Source organism: Rhinichthys klamathensis, unplaced genomic scaffold (genome assembly GCF_029890125.1).
Source record: "Rhinichthys klamathensis goyatoka isolate OS25496 unplaced genomic scaffold, OSU_Roscu_1.1 h1tg000090l_1, whole genome shotgun sequence".
Taxonomy (NCBI): domain Eukaryota; kingdom Metazoa; phylum Chordata; class Actinopteri; order Cypriniformes; family Leuciscidae; genus Rhinichthys; species Rhinichthys klamathensis.
In genome coordinates, this window is record NW_026606629.1 from 1,634,408 (window position 1) to 1,654,254 (window position 19,847).

Below are 19,847 nucleotides of genomic sequence, written 5' to 3' on the forward strand. Positions count from 1 at the left end.
TCAACTTGCGCTTGAATTTTTCAATTGTCAAGGCTTAAACTTTCGTGACTCTGCACTGCTGACCCGTCAACTGTCCCGTCGCTCTCTGTTCCGTTGTTAGAATTCATAAAAATGTTACCGGCCAACTGGCGACTCACACTGTTTCATATACTCGCCAACACCAATTTTAACTCGCATTAGGCACTTTATTCAGTTGTATTCAGAAAAAGACATTCAATTGATCGAAAGTTTCAGTAAAGGCATTTATATTGAACTTTATATTCATCAAAGACTCATAAACAAAAATCACTGTTTCCACAAAAACGATTAGCAGCACAACTGTTTTCAACATTTATAGTTTAAGACAAATATGGCTACTACGATTATGAGCTTAATCGCATTAGATTGATCGAAGTCATGCGTAGTTTATTCACAATATTGCCAAAATCCCATTATAATTGCATGTAAACACACACATTTATAATAATAAAAAAATGTTTATTGAGCGCCAAATCAACATATTAAAATGATTTCTGAAGGATCATGTGACTCTGAAGACTGGAGTAATGATCTGCATTGCCGTCACACAAATAAATGACATTTTAAAATATATTCAAAAAGAAAAGTTATTTTTATGTGTAATATTATTTCACATTATTGCTGTTTTTACTTACTTTTTATTAATCAAATAAAATAAAGTTTTGTTGAGCATAAGAGACGTCTTTCAAAAACATGAATTAAACCTTACCAACCCAAAACTTTTGAACGGTTGTGTTTATATGTTTTTTTGTATATGAATGACTATATGGAATGAGCTAAAGGAATAATCACTCATTCACACATTCAAAAATCCATTGTAATCTATTTACAAAAGGTGAAAGGTTTAGCATTGTAAATGAAGGTACCGTTCTGAAGTGTGATCAATAACTGGGCGAAGCAGGCTTGACCTGCTGTGTCCTGGTCAGCAGTTCAGTGGGCGCATTGGATTAGGCTAATGTTCATCGACGCACATATGAGAGTGTTTATTACTGGTCGTTAAGAGTGTGACCACAGCACCACACCAGTACACCGCATCTTTATTTACAAATATAATGCATTTTTGCTTTTTAATTTGACCCATGTACAGTTTTTCAAGGTGAAGTGATTAAAAATAGGACAAATACATTTTTAAAACAAACATTTTGGTATGCTCTCACTCCTGATTTGTGTGTGAGACTCCTCGTATCCCTCCTGATTGGTTGGTGTTAGGACACATTCTGATATTTTTTTACACTTCCAGAGACCAGGTGCTTCTGGTGTAGATGCGGTGTAACAGAAAATGATGACAGAATTGTCTTGACATAACCTTTTGCTTCTTAGAAAAACCTACTTTTTTCTTGTCAGTGACCTTTAAGTATTGTATTTTTTTCACAGCTTTTTATATTAGAAAAACCTTGCACTTAAGCTATGGTTCTTTTAACCCCAAACAAATTGTTGACCTCAGATCACCCTCCCCTCTACAATCCTGAAATATGTTCCTGTCTGTTTTGACAGAGATCCTGCCCTTGAAATAAGCATCTTGGACATCTTTGGCTTTGAGGAATTCCAGCGCAATGGTTATGAACAGGTAAGTAGAGACGGCACAGATATGATGATGATGATGATGATGACAATGATAATTACACTTTTAACATCTGATTGGGACCTTTTGAAAGGGTCTTTCGTATCATTATAATGTCAGACAACTGAAGCTTACATTTATAGCCACCTTTCTAAGTGCAGTCTATTCAGAGACTGGCTCTGAAGAACACAAGCTGCTCACTGTGGATTCTGGTCCTCCTAAACCTCCTGCTGATCCGCACTGGGTTTGATGTGGAGCTGCCAATGAGCCACAGACCAGTGGGAATCAAGGCATTCCCGTACAGGGGAAAGCACTGACCTATCACACAGCATGTTCCTGCCTTGGGCTACGGCTTTTTTAGACTTAACGATTGACAGGATGTTCCTCTGCGGGGTTTTTTGTTTCAACACCAAAGTATTTCACTCTAAACGAGACAGGTAGCTTTATAGCTCTGTTCCAAAACTCTACCAGCTGCCTCTGTAGACCGTATTTTAAAGACCCGGGTATACTTAATTGTCTGTGTTGCACTCCATCTCACGCACAGTAATGTCAGCAAAGCTTTCAAAGTATATACAATGGAGCATGCACTGTTATACTTGCACTTCTGGGCAGACACACAAATTGTGATGCGTGCGGATGGTGTGTGTGGACATCCACTGACCCTCCTGATGACAAAATGTTTCATGACGCTTGTTTCAAACACAAGGGGTATATTACTAGGGTATCTACAGTGTATTTTATATTATAGAATAAAACATGAAAATACATCGAGCTTTTGTTAACCTTGAGCTGCACGATTCTGGGTAAATTGAGAATCACAATTGTTTTGTTTTAAAATCGAGATCACGAATCTTCCGTGAACTAAACAAAATAACATGCTGGAGGTTCTGACAAAATGTTAAATGCTGCAGTCTATTTAAAAATAATATGTCATTTATTTGAATTCATTATTTAAAAAAAAATCCTTTGATCGAATGATTAAATGACTCACTCAGAGACTTCACTTGTTTAATTTACCAGATGAATCTGTGTTTTTGAATGAATCTCTTAAATGATTCAGTGATAAATATTTTTTAACAGTCACTTGTTATTTTTTTATTCAGTCACATTGAACCAAAAAGCCATTCAAAAATGCATTGACTTGAAGACAATGGAAAAAAACTAATTTGCTACAAAAATCATTGCTACAGCACTCTTATGCAAAGAAATGTTTACTGTGAAAATACTTCAGAATTTATTATATCACTGAATAATAGCTAACACTTACTATGTATGCTTATTAAATAAGCAGCCATTTTTATTAACACATGTAGAGCGCTCTAATCTGTTGAACAGAAGATATTTTAAAGAATGTTGGTAACCAGACAGTTGAATATTGACTTCCATAGTCGTAAAAAAAGAAAGAAAGAAAGAAAAAATACTATGGAAGTCAATGGGCTCCGCCAACTGTGTGGTTACCAACATTCTTTAAAATACCTTCGTTTGTTTTCAACAGAAGAAAGAAACTCATACAGGTTTGGAACAACATGAGGGGGAGTAAATGATAACACAATTTTCATGTTTGGGTGAACTATTCCTTTAACTCCAGATTAAACTCAGATTGTATCCATACGTCCCAGAGCGGTCAGTTGAGGGTGATAATTCAGCTTGTTGTGAAACGAGTGCATTTGTTGTGGCCGTACTTCACAGAGCTGTTTAATTTTGAACAAAAGCCTGGAGCCGGATCTATGCGCATAGCTGAGCGTGCCATGAATGTATATACATATATATGAATGTATATCAAAAGATTAGTGTGAAATAAAGCTGCTGCTGCAGCTGCTGTCAAGACCCCGAATTGTTATTTTAGTGTTTTGGAGAGAGACCGATGTCTGACTGAAGGCTAAGACGCCACGTGTGCACCTCCGCCCCCTGCCCAGAATTCTCAGCAACCGTGTCTTTTGTGCAAGCTGTGTTTTTGCACTGGACAGATGAGGTTGACGTATACGGGGTGGGTGTTTTCTCCTCAGCTGAACCCTTGGCACCAGACACAAAGAAGGCTCTGTGCACACTTGGTTTTGACCCATTAACCATCAGCCTGGATTTGGCGCCATCCAATGCCATTGTTGTCATAGACTCTATAGGGAGGATGCATGAGGTAGATTAGGGGTGCTGTGTTGTAATGGTTAATAAATAGCTGCTCCTTTCTGAGCTACTCATCAACTTCCAACTGCTAAAACAGCTGATTGATCCCTCATATAAGGGGATCTGCATGAGAACACTCTGTATGCTGCTGAAACCTGCTTAAACCAACCAAAGTCGGTTTGCTGGTCTTGGCTGGTCTTGGCTTGGTCAAGTGTGCAAAACCTATTTAGACCAGCTTAGGCTGGTGAAAGAGGATTTAGGTAACAACTGCTGCTTATGACCAAAAGTGTGAGTCTTATTGGTTGGCCATTTTTCATCGCAGTGTGACGGGATAGAAATTAGAGCACATATTGTCGCATTGTCGCACAAATGTCGTGGATCGGAACAGTTGCATTAACAGACGTTCAGTTAAATTTTCGCACTGATAATCTGTCTTGAACATTCGTTTTTAATAATAATAATAATAATAAATTTTATTTGTAAAGCACTTTACATTTGACCCAAATCTCAAAGTGCTACAATAAAACATAATAAAAAAATTAAAGTAAACAATACAATAAAGACTAAAAACACAACATGTCAAACGGCGGGACTAAAAACAAACGTTAGTTATTAAAATAAGCCTGTGTAAAAAGATGAGTTTTTAGTCCTTTTTTAAAATTGTCAACTGTTTGTGGGGCCCTAAGGTGGTCTGGGAGCGCATTCCACAGGCAAGGAGCGGCGACTTGAAAGGCCCTGTCGCCCATTGTTTTGAGCCGTGTCCTGGGCATGACCAAACGGTGCTGTTGGCCTGACCGGGTTCTGGTAGATGAATTTGGTGTGAGCAACTCAGTGAGATAAGTGGGGGCCACACCGTGCAGACAGTGATGGGTGTGAAGGAGGACCTTATATTTTATGCGAGACTGAATGGGTAACCAGTGCAGTGAACGGAGGATGGGAGTGATGTGCTCATGTTTTCGCACCCCCATCAGGACCCTGGCAGCGCTGTTTTGAACATACTGGAGCTTTTGAAGGCTCCTGCCAGAAATCCCGATGAGGAGTGCATTACAATAGTCCAGCCTGGAGGACACAAAAGCATGGACGAGCTTCTCTGCAGCAGAAAGGGAGAGGGAGGGGCGCAGTTTGGAAATATTGCGTAGGTGGAAGAATGCAGTTTTACAGATGGTGGTGACATGACTGTCAAAGGAAAGGTGAGGGTCAAATTTTACCCCTAAATTAATAACAGAGGAAGAGAGAGGAGTGGTGTGTCCAAAAAATGAAACAGTGGAGATTGGAGAGGAGCGGAGTTGATGGACGGTACCAGTTTGAATGGCCTCTGTTTTGGAGCCATTTAGCTGCAGGAAGTTTTGACTCATCCACGCCTCTATCTCCTCCAGGCATGAACTAAGGCGTGCAGCCGTGGCAGAGGGGGAGCTAGAGGGAGTAACTTGAAGGTAGAGTTGTGTGTCATCAGCATAGCAATGGAAATTAACTCCATGCCTGCTGATGACACGACCCAAGGGGAGCATGTAAATGGTGAAGAGGGTTGGACCGAGTACGGAGCCCTGGGGGACCCCACAGATGACAGTGTGGGGTCTGGATTTTACATCCCCCAGAGCTACATACTCGGTTCTATCAGTGAGATAGGAGTGAAACCATTTCAGGGCAGTACCAGAGAGACCCGTGTAGTGCTGAAGTCGGTGCAGAAGAATGTGATGGTCTACAGTGTCAAACGCAGCAGAGAGGTCGAGAAAAATGACGAGGGATGTAAAACCGGAATCAGAAGCCATCAGCAAATCGCTGGTGACTCTGATTAGGGCTGTTTCTGTACTATGGGATGGACGAAAACCAGATTGAAATTTCTCATATAGCCTGTTTGATTTGAGATGATTATGGAGCTGGGTGGAAACAACTTTTTCCAGGAGTTTGGAGATGAATGGGAGATTTGAAATTGGTCTATAATTCGACAGCAGTGTAGGGTCCAGGGTGGGTTTTTTGAGGAGGGGTTTAATGAGAGCAATTTTGAGGGAGGTGGGAACATAGCCCGTCTCTACGGACATGTTTATTATTTTGGTTATGAGGGAACTGATAGAATTAGTGTGAGTTTTAAGCAGAGAAGATGGAAAAGGATCAAGGCGACAAGTGGATGTTTTGGATTTACGAATGATGTTTTCGACCTCCTGCTGCGTTGTGGGCGACAGTTTTGATAGGGTTTGAGCAACCGGTGTTACGGGCAAATCTAGTGAGGTGCTATTTAGAACTGGAAATGAGGAGCGAATATTGTCAATTTTTGATGTGAAAAAATCAAGAAACCGGTTGCAATTTATATCGGTTGGACTATAGAATGAGGAGATCTGTGGTTTGATGATGTGATTTATAGTGGAGAACAGTTTTTTGGAGTTACCTGGGTCATTGTTTATAAGTGTTGAATAGTGTTCTGACCTAGCCCTGGAGAGTGCTTTGGCATAAGCCCTACGATGCTCCCGGTAGGCCAACTTATGCACCGTCAGGTCAGATGTTTTACAGGCACGCTCCAGGACACGGCCAGACCTCTTCTTTTGAGGGTCTGTCCCCATCTAGATGAGGGTCTTTATTTGTGTCTGCGTGTGGATCTGTTCTCCAGATATCCATCTTGACTACTGTTGAGAGGTAGACAGGTAGGGTGTGTGTGTGTGTGTGTGTGTGTCTGTATGTGGGCCATTCCTGGATATCTTTCTTGACAGTGTTGGACAAGGTGTAAATCAGGGCTGGTGCTATAAGACATAAGTGCTTACCCACAATCCCCTGGGAGATCTCCTTGTGTTGGTGTGCGTGACAGGTTGGGGAATGCTTACGGGACAGCGAGATGTCGATTGCTTGTCTCCTAAATATACACCTTTAATCCACGTCAAAAGAGATTTACGGTTCTTGACCTTTCAAGGTCACAAGAATGAGAGAAAACACAAATAAGGGGCGAGTGACTGATTTAAGGAGCAGGAACTAGGCATTTAAAACCCACTAGATATAACTGTGTAAGTATCAGAATCGGGTCTGATCGAAATCAAGAAGTCCACTAAGGGTTGCACAGACTAGTCGACTTTAATTCTCTGCCATGGCACTTTAAAGGGTTAGTTCACCCCAAAATGAAAATTCGGTCAGTAATTACTCACCCTCATGTTGTTCCAACCCCGTAAGACTTTCGTTCATCTTCGGAACACAAATTAAGATATTTTTGCTTAAATCTGAGAGCTGGATCACTCCTCCATAGGCTTCTTAAGGGATCGAAACTGGCCGGCCCAAAAGTTATGAAAGACATCATTAAAATAGTCCGAGTGACTACAGTGGCTCAATCTTAAGTTTATCAAGCGACGAGAATAATTTTTGTGCGCAAAAAAACAAACAAAAATAACAACTTTATTCAACTATTAATTTCCTTCCCTGTGGGCCTCGAGTGAGTTCACATAGTGATATTGCGCAAAGCTTCTGTGTTGCACGTCACGGTCACACGTAGGCTCACTATTGGCCGACGCTGGTCATGTGTGATGCGTGTGACGTACAACCTAGAAGCTTTGCGCAATATCACTACGTGAACTCACTCGAGGCCCACAGGGAAGGAAATGAATAGTTGAATAAAGTCGTTATTTTTGTTTGTTTTTTTGCGCACAAAAAGTATTCTCGAAAAAGTATAAACTTAAGATCGAGCCACTGTTGTCACTCGGACTATTTTAACGATGTCTTTCATAACTTTTGGGCCGGCCAGTTTCGATCCCTTAAGAAGCCTATGGAAGAGTGATCCAGCTCTCAGATTTAAGCAAAAATATCTTAATTTGTGTTCCGAAGATGAACGAAAGTCTTACGGGGTTGGAACAACATGAGGGTGAGTAATTACTGACAGAATTTTCATTTTTGGGTGAACTAACCCTTTAAAGGTGCAGTGTGTGATTTTTAGCGACATCTAGCGGTTCAGTTGCGAGTTTGCACTAAGGGCTTAGCCCACTGCTCACCCCTCCCTTCCGAAGAAGCTATGGTGGCTAAAACGGGACAAACATATTGTCGTCTGGAGACAGCAGAGAATAGCCAGAGTAAGCCAAGAGTGTGTAACATTGTCACTGTTTCTGTACCACACTCCATTATAAACCACATCATGGATAAAGTTTACAAAGCCATAGTCAGGTGAGGATCAAGGGTCTTAATATATAATATAATAATAGTAATCAGCTGATTGTCTCACAAACGTAACCAGCACATTTCTCCCCACATAGCAAACCCATAATACAGCGAGGGAGAAGAACCACATGAAACTATGCAACTATATATGTTTTCTAACAGGGTAGTAAAAGTTTAGCTGGCTAGATATGAGCTGTTACTGTGGCTGAGCTGGTTAAAGCGTAAAGCCTTGTTTAAACTCGACGCGTCCGCATGATATGAGCCCAAAGGTGCGCGCGGCAAAAATGACATGATTGTAACAGCGCGCGCGCCTCCGCATCCCCTAGACACCATTTACTACACACAATAGGCTTTTTTCTCTGATTTTGAAAACTCTTCGCGATCGACTTAAAATGCTTCCAAGATCGACTTGTCGACCGCGATCGACGGGTTGGTGATTCCTGTAACATACTGTTTTACGGTCAATGACAAGAGTACTAATCAGCTGTCTCACGAACGTAACCAGCACATTTATCCCCACATAGCAAAGCCATAACACAGCGAGGGAGAAGAACTAAGTTACATGAAACAGTCCAACTACATATTTTACACCACTGACAAGGGAAAAGTCACTACTCACGGTGTTTATGGCTAGCTTCTAGGTTTCTGCGGCTTCTCTTTCAAGGTAGTGACGAAACGCGGTCTGTAACGCTGTTTGTTCGCTGTCGGCTACGGTAGAAACATGACGTCACAATATGTCGACCTTCATAGAAGGGGGTGCCCGCGGTTATGTAGATATAAATGTCTCATTCTAAGGTAATAAAAACATTATGGTTTATTAAGTAAGTTCTTTATACACCTCTGAAAACATAGTTATGGATGTCATATTGCATTTCTGTTAATAGATACTCAAAATTATTACACATTGCACCTTTAAGCTAGACGTCGACTAGTTGCTGATCGTGGCCTATAGAGGGCGCAACAGGATAATACATCTTTGAAGTCCACTTTTACGCTCTGTTTCCAACAGTTAAAACAACAAATAAATGCTTACACCAAGAGCGTTCTACAAGATACGTTTGATTATACCATCTGGTGGATGCTCAAAATTGATCGGGAGAATGCACGTTTTAAATGGCTTGTTGTACGGGTAAGTTAATCGGTGTTCTAAACTAATCCGCTGCTGCATTGTAACGCAGAGACATACAGAAAGTAGCTCACACATCACGTGCAGAAAGGAGCGCAGGAATGTATTGTCAACACTGTTCTGTGATTTATCAATAAAATAGCTTAGAAACTGAAAAGTTCTTGCATATATTTCTTAGTACCTAAAACCCACAGCTTCACTATTAGTAGAGAGATGCTGCCAGGTAAAATGATTTCACTCGCAATCGCTCTCTCACTAATGCATTCATATATAAATGTTGCTAATCTTTACTTTGCTACTTTATCTGTATCCGATTTAGAACGAGCAGAAACCTGTGAGAAAAATAACGACCCAAATACAAAATAACTGATAAAAATCAGCCTTGTGGACATCGCTGTGTCACATGCCATAGCTGTGTTCGAGTCTCAGCTCGAGGTTCCATCTTATTTGTTCATGACTAGTCGACGTCGACTCAACTTTAATCACATAAATGTCGACTTAAAACAATCTGAAGTCGTTCAACTTCTAAAGTCGGCAAATGCTTTTCAGTGTTTTCTGAATATCTAATTACAGAAGCCAATGTGCCACTATTGAATGTTGTGTTCCTCTATTGGAGTGTCACAATGTACCGATATTGACGATAGCAGTGATATTTAAAAAGTGAAATATCGATATGTTAATTCTACACATCTGATATTGTAAATAATTCAGTGCCACTAACTATCTGGTGGTACTCCAACATAGGTGTTGGTATTGCACCTTTTGGCTGGTTGCCACCCGCCATAACACATTGTGTAGTTATTACCGCCACACAAAATTATGTTGGAAGAGATTCTCTACCCGCACCTGAGAAAAGTTGGATTGGAAAATAAAGACAGGACGGCCTGTATGCAGGACGTGTTGATCAACAGTAAGTCAAGTCACTTTTATAGTGCTTTATACAATACAGATTGTTTCAAAGCAGTTTTCATTTCAATTGTTTCATAAAACATTCAAAGCAGCGTACATCCTGATAACAGGAAAATGATTCATTTATGCACACAGAATTCATTTCGGCTGTACAAGAAAATAGTGTGATTTGTTCAGTTGAAGTCAGTTCAGTGTTGATTCAGTTCCATTGTAAGGCGGATCGTCAATTATTGAATTAGTTCATTTCATTTATAAAGCAGTTCTGCAGAAAACAGTGATGTCATCGTCCAGCTCAGTTCAGCTCTTATAGTGTCAGTGCAGTCAAAACAATAATATTGTTGAATATTAAATGTTATTTATATTTATATTAGTTATGGTAACAAACTCTCTCAATGCCTCCCTACACTCATATTTTGAGTGCGAGTCATTGGCCAAAAACGAGAAAACACAAAGTTAAAGATAAATTTGACTGATATCATTATGATTTTATTATTTCTATAATCCTGATAATACCATTGAAGTGAATTAATTAAGACACAATAATTGTGTAGTGAAATTTTGATATCATATTCCTTTTCCACACTGATCTTATTTTGTACATCACTGATTTTTAGATTCACTCGCCCTTAACCCTTTATTTTGTGTCCCAGTCATTTTGACCCAGAGATGAATTTATTTTTCACGGAAATGCTAGGTAATGTTATTTATCGCATTGGACTAAAACTTAATGACATATACATTTTGAATTAAATTAATTTATTGTATTATTATTTTTACTGTTTTGATCATTTTTGTGCATTTTTGGAGGGTGGGAGTTTGACCTTGTTGCACTTTTAGTGTTGACCAGCCAAAAAAAAAAAAAAAGTTTTCACTCAAACACGGAGGTACATAAGCTTAGATCAATAAGGTCTACAATAAAACACTTCCAAAAAGAAATACAATAATCGCTAATAAGGCCTGCCATTTTTGACATAGAACACTGATGGTTTTACCGGTCCATCAGTTCTTAGAAGTGCTGTTAGCAAGTCATTTATAAGACAATGTTGTATCTATGTTGTCTTGCATTGGTAGGATGTTCCTCTATCCTCTGGAGTCCCACATTTAAGATCTATTCTCCATGGATGAGCACAAAAGCTCAGTGCTCTGGAATTCCCCCTCTCTTTCTCCAAGCTCTTCATCCGTTTCTTTCACGATGTGTGCTGAATTGGTGTCAGCGCTTGGGCAGTCTTCCCTATGACATCCCGTGGTGCTGTAAAACCTCATGATGAGAAGTTGATGATCTTTTCGAAAATGCTTGTTTTCTTTCCTCTCCATTACTTGCACTGTTGCTGTTTGTACTTCATCCAGTGTGTGTTGCCACATTAAACTTGGAAGACGCCCATGTTGATGCAGCCGTGCACTTTCCTCAGATGGACTTTTGATCGGCAATATCAAAAAGGCTCCATCATATATGAGCTCTTGAGAGCTATGAAAAACATATCTTAAATCAGCAGCTAGATGGTTTGAAGTTGAAGTGTGGCTGAGGAATTCTAATGTTTGGGGAAAAGCCACCATCTACTTTTTTCCATCAGAAATGGTACCTTTTGTTCACATGATTTGTCTTTTTGGACTCCCTTCCATTAGGGTTCCTTGTTTTTTAACTTTCATCTGACCGGATTGCGATGATAAATGATTTAAATGAGTCCAGTGACTGGGATGTTAGGATGAATTCCCGGAATAAAGCAGCTCACTGAAGCGTGTGGAACTGTGAGTTAATGAGTGTGAAGGGTTAACGTGGGGCACTTATTACAGCCATGTTCGTTAAGAGCTAATTAACGCGCATACCAGCTCTTTGTGTGCAGATAAAGCCGCCTGTCATATAGATATTGTTTGGAAAGTATGTGGAATGCTAAATATACTTATATAAATATACTTCATAAGTGTAAGCTTTAACTGATAAAACACACATGTTTGCTTCCAATGAGCAGTATCCATATATAGACATGAACAGTGCGTAATTCTATCTGTCTGTCTGTCTATCTGTCTATCTGTCTATCTATATATGTATATATCTATCTATCTATCTATCTATCTATCTATCTATCTATCTATCTATCTATCTATCTATCTATCTATCTATCTATCTATCTATCTATCTATCTATCTATCTATCTATCTGTCTATCTGTCTGTCTATCTGTCTATCTGTCTATCTGTCTATCTGTCTATCTGTCTGTCTGTCTATCTGTCTGTCTGTCTGTCTGTCTGTCTGTCTGTTATCTATCTGTCTGTCTGTCTTATTTTAATACAAACTGTAATATATTATAATTATGCATGATGCATCATTTCCAAATCAACAAATAATTAAGTTACTGTACTTAAAGACAACAGTGTCAGTAAAGAGCTTGAAAAAATATGACATGTAATGTGTGAAGAAAAATATAAAAATCAAGGCACATCAGAACAGAAAATAATAGTTTTACCAAGTATCATTTCTAGTCCCCCCCAAAAAAAAAAAAAAAACGCACGATAAGAACTTACTGTGGTGAAAATTACTTCTAGGAAATTGACAGAATTATTCTGCATAACCGAACTCTTACTTTTCACACTTTTACTCGTTTATTTTTGTACAACTCCCAAAAAGTGCAGAAGTGTCCATAGTTAAGGAGGAACATGCCCTACTGTACTTGGCTATATTGACCATTTAATGAGAAACATTGTTTGTGACCACGTGTCAACAAAGATGTGTTAACATGAGAAATGAACGAGTTAATCAATTCTTCAGCGAAAGTGTATTCTATTCTATTTAATAAGTAAGTGTCCATATGCTGTGAGTACAGAGGCTTAACAAAGGCTTTTCCCTTGTGTGTTTCTGTCTGTAGCTGTGCATTAACATGGTGAACGAGCGTATCCGGCAGTACACAGCAGAGGTGCTCTTCCAGCAGGAGCAGCAGGAATGTCTGCAGGAGGGGGTTGCCATGGAGACGCTACGCTCCCTCGGCAACCAGACACCGGTGCTGGACTTCTTCTTCCAGGTACACAGTCGTGGCTTTCCGAGAGCCGGGGAGAAAGCTTTCTTCCCACCCCGAGGCTGTTGACCCTCTACAAGAGCCCCTCTGTTGTCTCTTTAATGGCTGGTGCTGCCGTCTCTTCATTTACTGACTCAGTAACGGATGCACCCGCTGACTCTTTTGTAAAGGCTAACACGCATCCAGGCGCGCTGAATTCCCCTAGGTGTCGCAAACATGTGATAAAGCCCATCTTTTAGACTATGACTCTATTAGCCGTTTGTCAGATGTGACCATTTTATGAGTCATGAAATGACTTCTCCCTTTGGTCGAGACCAAGTGACACAGCGGGTTACACACGTAAGCACATTTTGTCTCGCCACACACACACATTTGTGCTCTACCTCTCCTCACTAGATATATTCTGCGTACATTTGAGGGGGTTTTACGGCAGTCTAATTCATGTTCACACATGTCCCTTACTGATAAACAGCTGCACCAAGTCTGCTAAATTTGTTGTAAAAGATTTAGGAGGACCGTTTATTATCCCTTGGGCAGTGGATGCATTATTATTATTATTTTTTAAATCAACTTTAGGTTTAAATTTATATTATAAATGTATAAGGGAATTTTTATTTATTATGTCCTGTAACTGGTCAGCATTTCTTTTTTTGTCATGCTTATTTTTTATTTGTTTTTGTTTTGTTTTGTGCTTTTGTTTTGCATTTTGTTTTGTTTTGTTTGTTTTTTTGTTTTGTCTTTCATTTTTCGTTTTGATTTTTTTTTGTTTTCTTTTGTGCTTTTGTTTTGCTTAGTGTTTTGTTCCGTGTTTGTGTTTTGTTTTGTGTGTTTTTTTTTTTTTGTATTTTGTTCTGTTTTTTTGTTTGTTTGTTTTACTAGTTTTTTTTAAATGGTCCTGCAGTGTCTCAAATACATTTTTAAAGATGGAATTATAGAAATACAAATGCTTATGAAGTATTATAAAATTGAAAAATGCTGTAATAGTGAATTTTATACATACTAGTTTTAGAGGAAGTATGTCAAACCACAGGGCATGTAAACTATGGGATCAAAGTATTTAATGTCACCTACTCGTTTTACCGTAATAGTATAAAAATGATCATACTTTTCCAAGTATATACAAGATCTTCCATACAGGTCTTTTTTTTGGAGCAGTCGTGGTCTAAAGGTTAGAGAGTCAGACTCCCTGGGCGCAACAGCAAAAATGGCTGTCCACTGCTCCGGGTGTGTGTTTGTCACGGTTTGCAGTGAGTGTTCACTGCTCACTGCTCCTAATGTGTGTGCACTAACTTGGATGGGTTAAATGCAGAGGACAAATTCGAGTATTGGTCACTATAATTGGCCTTCACATGTCACTTTCACTTTATGTAGGCCTGTTTCTTTTGAGTGACTAAAATTATGGAAAATAGGGACAAATAACACACTCAACAGTGTTTGTTTGTGCTATCATGATTTTTCAGCAGTTCTTACACTGTAAGAATTGGTCAAAGATTGGTCAATCCTTCCATGCTGCAGTCAGATGTATGTACAGTATATATATATATATATATATATATACACTACCGTTCAAAAGTTTGGGGTCGGTACGATTTTAAATACTTTTAAAAGAATTCTCTTCTGCTAACCATGGCTGCGCTTATTTGATTAAAAATACAATAAAAATCAGTTATAGTATTAAATATTATTCCAGTGTAAATCAGCTGTTTTCTGTGTGAATATATAGTAAAGTGTAATTTATTCCTGTGATCAAAGCTGAATTTTCAGCATCACCAGTGTCAGTGTCTTCAGTGTCAAATGATCCTTCACAAATCAGTATAATATGAGGATTTGATGGTCAAGAAACATTTATTATTATTATCAATGTTGAAACAGTTGTTGGTCTGTCAGTTGTACAGTTTTTTTTTTTTTTTTAGGATTCTTTGATGAATAGGAAGTTCAAAAGACTTTTGTAACATTATAAATGTCTTTACTGTCACTTTCGATCAAATTAATTATTCCTTGATAAATAAAAGTATTGATTTCTTTCCTCCAAAAAATAAAAATAAAATTCTCACTGACCCCAAACTTTTGAACGGTAGTGTATATCCTACATAGTTGTGCTATAGTTTCATGTCTCTCATAGCACTCTATAGTCTTTTTCTTCTCATATAATAAAATAATAATTTCAACATTGCTTCATTTTGAAATAACTGTGTAAACAACCAGTCGTTATCATAAAATCAATCCCTTCAGGCTAAAGTAAAATTTTTGATCACATTTGAGTTTATTTTGCGCTATTGACCATCCTACAGTACATTATTCCTTTCTCATTTTACCGCAATAGCCCTCAGTGTAACTGTGTGTGTGTGTGTGTGTGTGTGTTGCAGAAGCCTCAGGGTTTGCTGTGCATCATTGATGAGGAGAGTCAGTCCCTCAGGCCATGTGAAGTCAACCTTTATAAGCGAGTGCAGATACAGCTGGATTCCTCCTGTACGGACGCCGTCTCCCTCACAACCAAGGATGGCAATGGGAACCCCCCACCCAAAGACCAGGGCCCATCTTTTACCGTCAACCACTACGCCGGCAAGGTGGGTTACGGGAAACTGCGAGTTCACACATGCTCATGCTGAGTTCACGGTCATGTGCTTAGTCGGGGACTCGCACACAAACACAAACGCATAGTCACACACTTCTGAGAAGTCCTCCAGAGAGTCAACACGCTATGTCATGCTGAGCGTGAGGGCTATTATTAGGGGTGAACTCTAACTGTGAACTGCGAACTGTGTGTTTGTGTGTCCTACATTGCAGATGACCTACGACCTGACGGGCTCACTGGACAAAAACAAGGATGTTCTTCCCCAAAACATCTTGTTTGTTATGAAAAGTAAGGATATTGTGAGTTTTGTGCTATTTTCAACCTGTTGATGTTCAAAAAATTGGACCATGGTAACCGCAGCTCCTATCAAAAGCTGTACTGTTAATCATAGTTTAATGTAATAACAAATTGACTATTTTGCCCAATATTTGTTTGTGCTGCACTTAGAGTATCAGGTAGCTTTCCAACATTCTAACTCTAGACTGTTAAGATCAGTAGTGAATCAAGTCTTTTGTACAGCGCACAAGGAGCATTTTGACACAAATGTAAAGTGTTCAAAATCAGTCACTTAAGCTGATCACAGCTAGTAGCGTCACTATTAACTAACATCTAGTTAATCCCCAACAACTGTAATCTTAACATCCGTACCTGCTGCAGTGCGTTTCCTGGAAGTCTTGACATTCCACCTCCTCTCCCCCACGTTAAGCAGGTCAGAGGTCGACATGAGGCAGGAGCGTGTGCTCACGTTGAGATCTGAATGGGGCGCTGTTATGTTGTTTGTGAGGCTGTTCGTGGGGGATGGTGTAAATGAGGGGAGACAATTAGCTCTGGCGCCTGGCGTAATTAAGCTCCAAACGTGTGTAGCCTTGTGTTTATTTTCCCTCTCCATCTCTCTCTTCCCCCCTGTGCAGCAAGCGAGAACGTGCTCATCCATCAAATGTTCCAGTGTAAGCTGACTCAGACGGGCTCATTGGTTCCCCACCACCAGCGGATGAAGCTTCGTGGGCCCAAAGGCACTTTGCTTAACAAGAGCACTACACTAAATCCTGCCAGAGATGCCAAGAAATATGTGGAACTGAACAAGGTACTTTAATACGGAACAGTGGAACCTTCACGGCCTATTTACACCAGTTTCAGTTACTTTGCAAAGTATTTTAGTTGATATATTTTTTGTTTATTTGTTTAATTTATTTATGTATTTTTTTGTTTAAATAAAATAAATACGTATTTTTATATTTTTATAAATACTTTTTATGTATTCTATTTGTTTTTATTCAAATATATACATTTAAAATATTTTATATAATATTTAATAAAATTATATACAATATTATTTAGTTATTAAAACAACAAATTAAAAAAAGTAAATACATATTTTTATCACATATTTATGCATTTATTTATTTGTTATTTTTTAACATTTATTGTAGCGCATTTTATTTATACGTTTTGATGTAAAGATTTTTTTTTTGTTTAAACAAAATAAATACATAATTTATACATTTATATTTGTATAAATACTTTAGGTATTTATTTAAATATTTTTATAAAGGAATTCTATTATGAAAATGTGTTTTATTTGTTATTAATTTAGTTTTATTTAAATGTATTTAGAAAAACAAATCTAGATTGTATATGATATATTACAAAATTATATACAATATTATTTATTATTAATAACAACAAATAAAACAAAAAAAATGCATAAATATTTTATTAAATTAGTATTATTATTTACTTGTTTATTTACTTAATTGTTGTTTTTGTTTGTTTTTAATGTGACAAAAGCAATAATGATTGGTTGAAAGAATGAAGAAAATTCAGCATCGGATTTGATGTGAACTGTTTGGCTGCGGAAAAGATTCATCGTTGCTTGGGATATTCAATAATAGAATTAACCAATACTTTTTGTTTTGCGTCATTTGGTCACATCAGACATATGAACAGACCTTTGTGTAGCCTACTGTGTGTCGTGTGTATGTGGGCTTCCCTCCATCCACTATGACGTGTTTCTGAACTAGCGTTATGTTTGCACTCCGTGTGACTTCACAATCCTCCACAAACGCACACAGCGGCGATCATACACCACATGACTGCCACAAACAAGTCGGACATAGTCCATGACCAAACAAACAGTGCCTTTTCCCGAGCCGCTTTATTTTTAGCTTATCGAGCCTGTGCTAGGAAGTGACCTAAATTAGACACCGTTACCCCAAATACATTCTGTTCATTGACCAGCTTTCCACATCCAGATATCCCATTCAGAGAAAACACAGGGCTTTAACCGACCACGTCACACCAGGCACAAACACACACGCACAAATGCGTCACTCGGGGTGTTTGCTCTTCACACAGCTCTATCTCTGCTGCATTTCTCAGTCACCCTCCTCCCTTTCCTATACTCGCAGTCTGTTTTTCTCTCAGACCGAGTTTGTGTTTCAGCGATGTGCTGTCAGTCTCTCGTTTCACTCTTTCTCTCCGTCACAGACATTACCTCTGAGCTCATTTCTAGGGTCAATCTCACAAAAACATGTCCGAATTCACCACATAATCAAAAGAAACAATCTGAAATGAACAAATACTACCATGCAGTTGTACAAACACTTAAAGTAAATAATAAATCACTGTTTTTTTTATTTATTTTCAGTATAGTAATGAGAACGCAAACACTGTCATTCAGTAAAGATTATATTCTACCGTCTTTAACTGGAGTCTTTGTAAAAAAAAAAAAAAATCAGTTAAATTAAATTCTAAATTTATGTTTGTATAATGATTGTTATTACCATGCATATTACTAGGATATTGGCTGTTTATTAGTACTTATAAAGCACATATTAATATTCTGCTTGACAATATTCTACGTCCCTTAATCCTACTCAATACTGTACCTAAGACGTAATAACTACCTTGCTAACTATTAATAAGCAGTAATTATGAGTTTATTGAGCCAAAAGTCATAATTAATAGTTAGATATTTGTGAGAATTGGATCCTAATCTAAAGTGTGACAGATTGTTTTATCTGCTTTTCAATTTTAATGTCACAGCAACGTGTACATTAATAAACTGCCAGATTAAGGACCATATAGAATTCAAATATGTGTGTGAATATTAGCTATTTTACAACTTTGCACATGTCTTATCCAATCATAATGTATTGTACAGAGCCCACATTCTGGGGGAAAAAAGCATACATTTTGTTGCTACGAATTGCCATGTTATTGTTTTTTTAGTTTGATCTCTCGTTTCAGATAAATCATGGCCATGTTGTACTAATTTGTTCCCTTCTTTAGTCAAATTTTGATAAACGAGGGAATGAATTGGTAAAACGTGGCCACAATTTACCCAAAACAAGGGAACAACTTAAAGAATTAGCCACAAATTAATGTCATGGGAACGTTCAGAATGTCTTTTTTTCTCCCTCATGTCATGTGTATTGCTGTTTTGAGTCTTTTGTTAATCGTTTATAATGTGACGCAACTGTTTTTACCCCCATTTTAGTCGTTTTGAATCGTATCTCTTGCATCCATCAAATTCCAAACAAAATGAGATAAAGTACCTTTCATTTGTAAAGTCTGTAATTTACTGTTATTGAAAAAGAAAAAAAAACAGTATAGTTTTGTAATAAATAATTCTTTATTCTTATGATTTTGCGGTGAAATTTGACCCATACATTCTTGACACGTTTAATGAGATTAAACCTTTTGTCAGTCAAATTTGACCCTCGCTTTCTTCTCTTTTGTCTTTGCTTCTTCAGTCCCTGTCTCTGTCTTTTAATCGCATATGCCATCTCCTCTTTCCTTTTCTTCTGTCAGTAGTCAGGTCAGTGCTGTAATGTGTGCGTCTGTGTGTGTGTGTGTCATCGTCATCGTGTGTATGAGCTGTCTAATTGGCACAGTCTTATATAAGACACCCAGTACGTGAGCCACTGGCACCCCCGGTTACCCACATACCCTGGTTACACTCTTACATAAGCAGTAATTCAGTTCTCATAGAGTGACTGGGACAGTAATATAAAGTAACATGATGTGATCCTACTGCAGTTTGAAACCGAAAATCACAAATGAGTGGTTTGGTTTGACTTTTGACGAGAGAAACGGGATGAAAAGCTGAGGCAGATTTTATTTGACTTTCTTTTATAGTGTGTCCTGAAAATTTAGCGTGGTGATGGTGTTTTCTGGGAATCAGAGCACCCCGACGAGATTTTGATTTAAGCCAGCAGTTTGCTGCGAAATATAATCATTTTCTTTCCTACTGAGTGGCTAAATGACTGAGCCGTGTCATCAGTGTCTGCCCTTTTCTACCAGAACAGCTGTTTGACTGAAGAAAAACAAACTGTTCCTTTTTACACTGCACAGTTTGAACCAGGTTTGTTTTTAAAGCAACATTATATCACTTTTAATTGAC

At 38.3% G+C, this 19,847-nt stretch overlaps 1 protein-coding gene across 7 annotated transcripts in view; it reads left to right on the top strand.

The window, feature by feature from the left end:
- The window catches only part of myo16 (myosin XVI), a 265,694-nt gene that overhangs the window by 192,076 nt on the left and 53,771 nt on the right, over positions 1–19,847 (top strand). For all 7 annotated transcript variants that reach the window (XM_056251798.1, XM_056251799.1, XM_056251802.1 and 4 more), the window contains exons 21-25: positions 1,513–1,585; positions 12,721–12,873; positions 15,234–15,434; positions 15,655–15,730; positions 16,354–16,526. In XM_056251798.1, the coding sequence (XP_056107773.1) occupies positions 1,513–1,585; positions 12,721–12,873; positions 15,234–15,434; positions 15,655–15,730; positions 16,354–16,526 (676 nt within the window). The remainder of the gene's footprint in view (positions 1–1,512; positions 1,586–12,720; positions 12,874–15,233; positions 15,435–15,654; positions 15,731–16,353; positions 16,527–19,847) is intronic.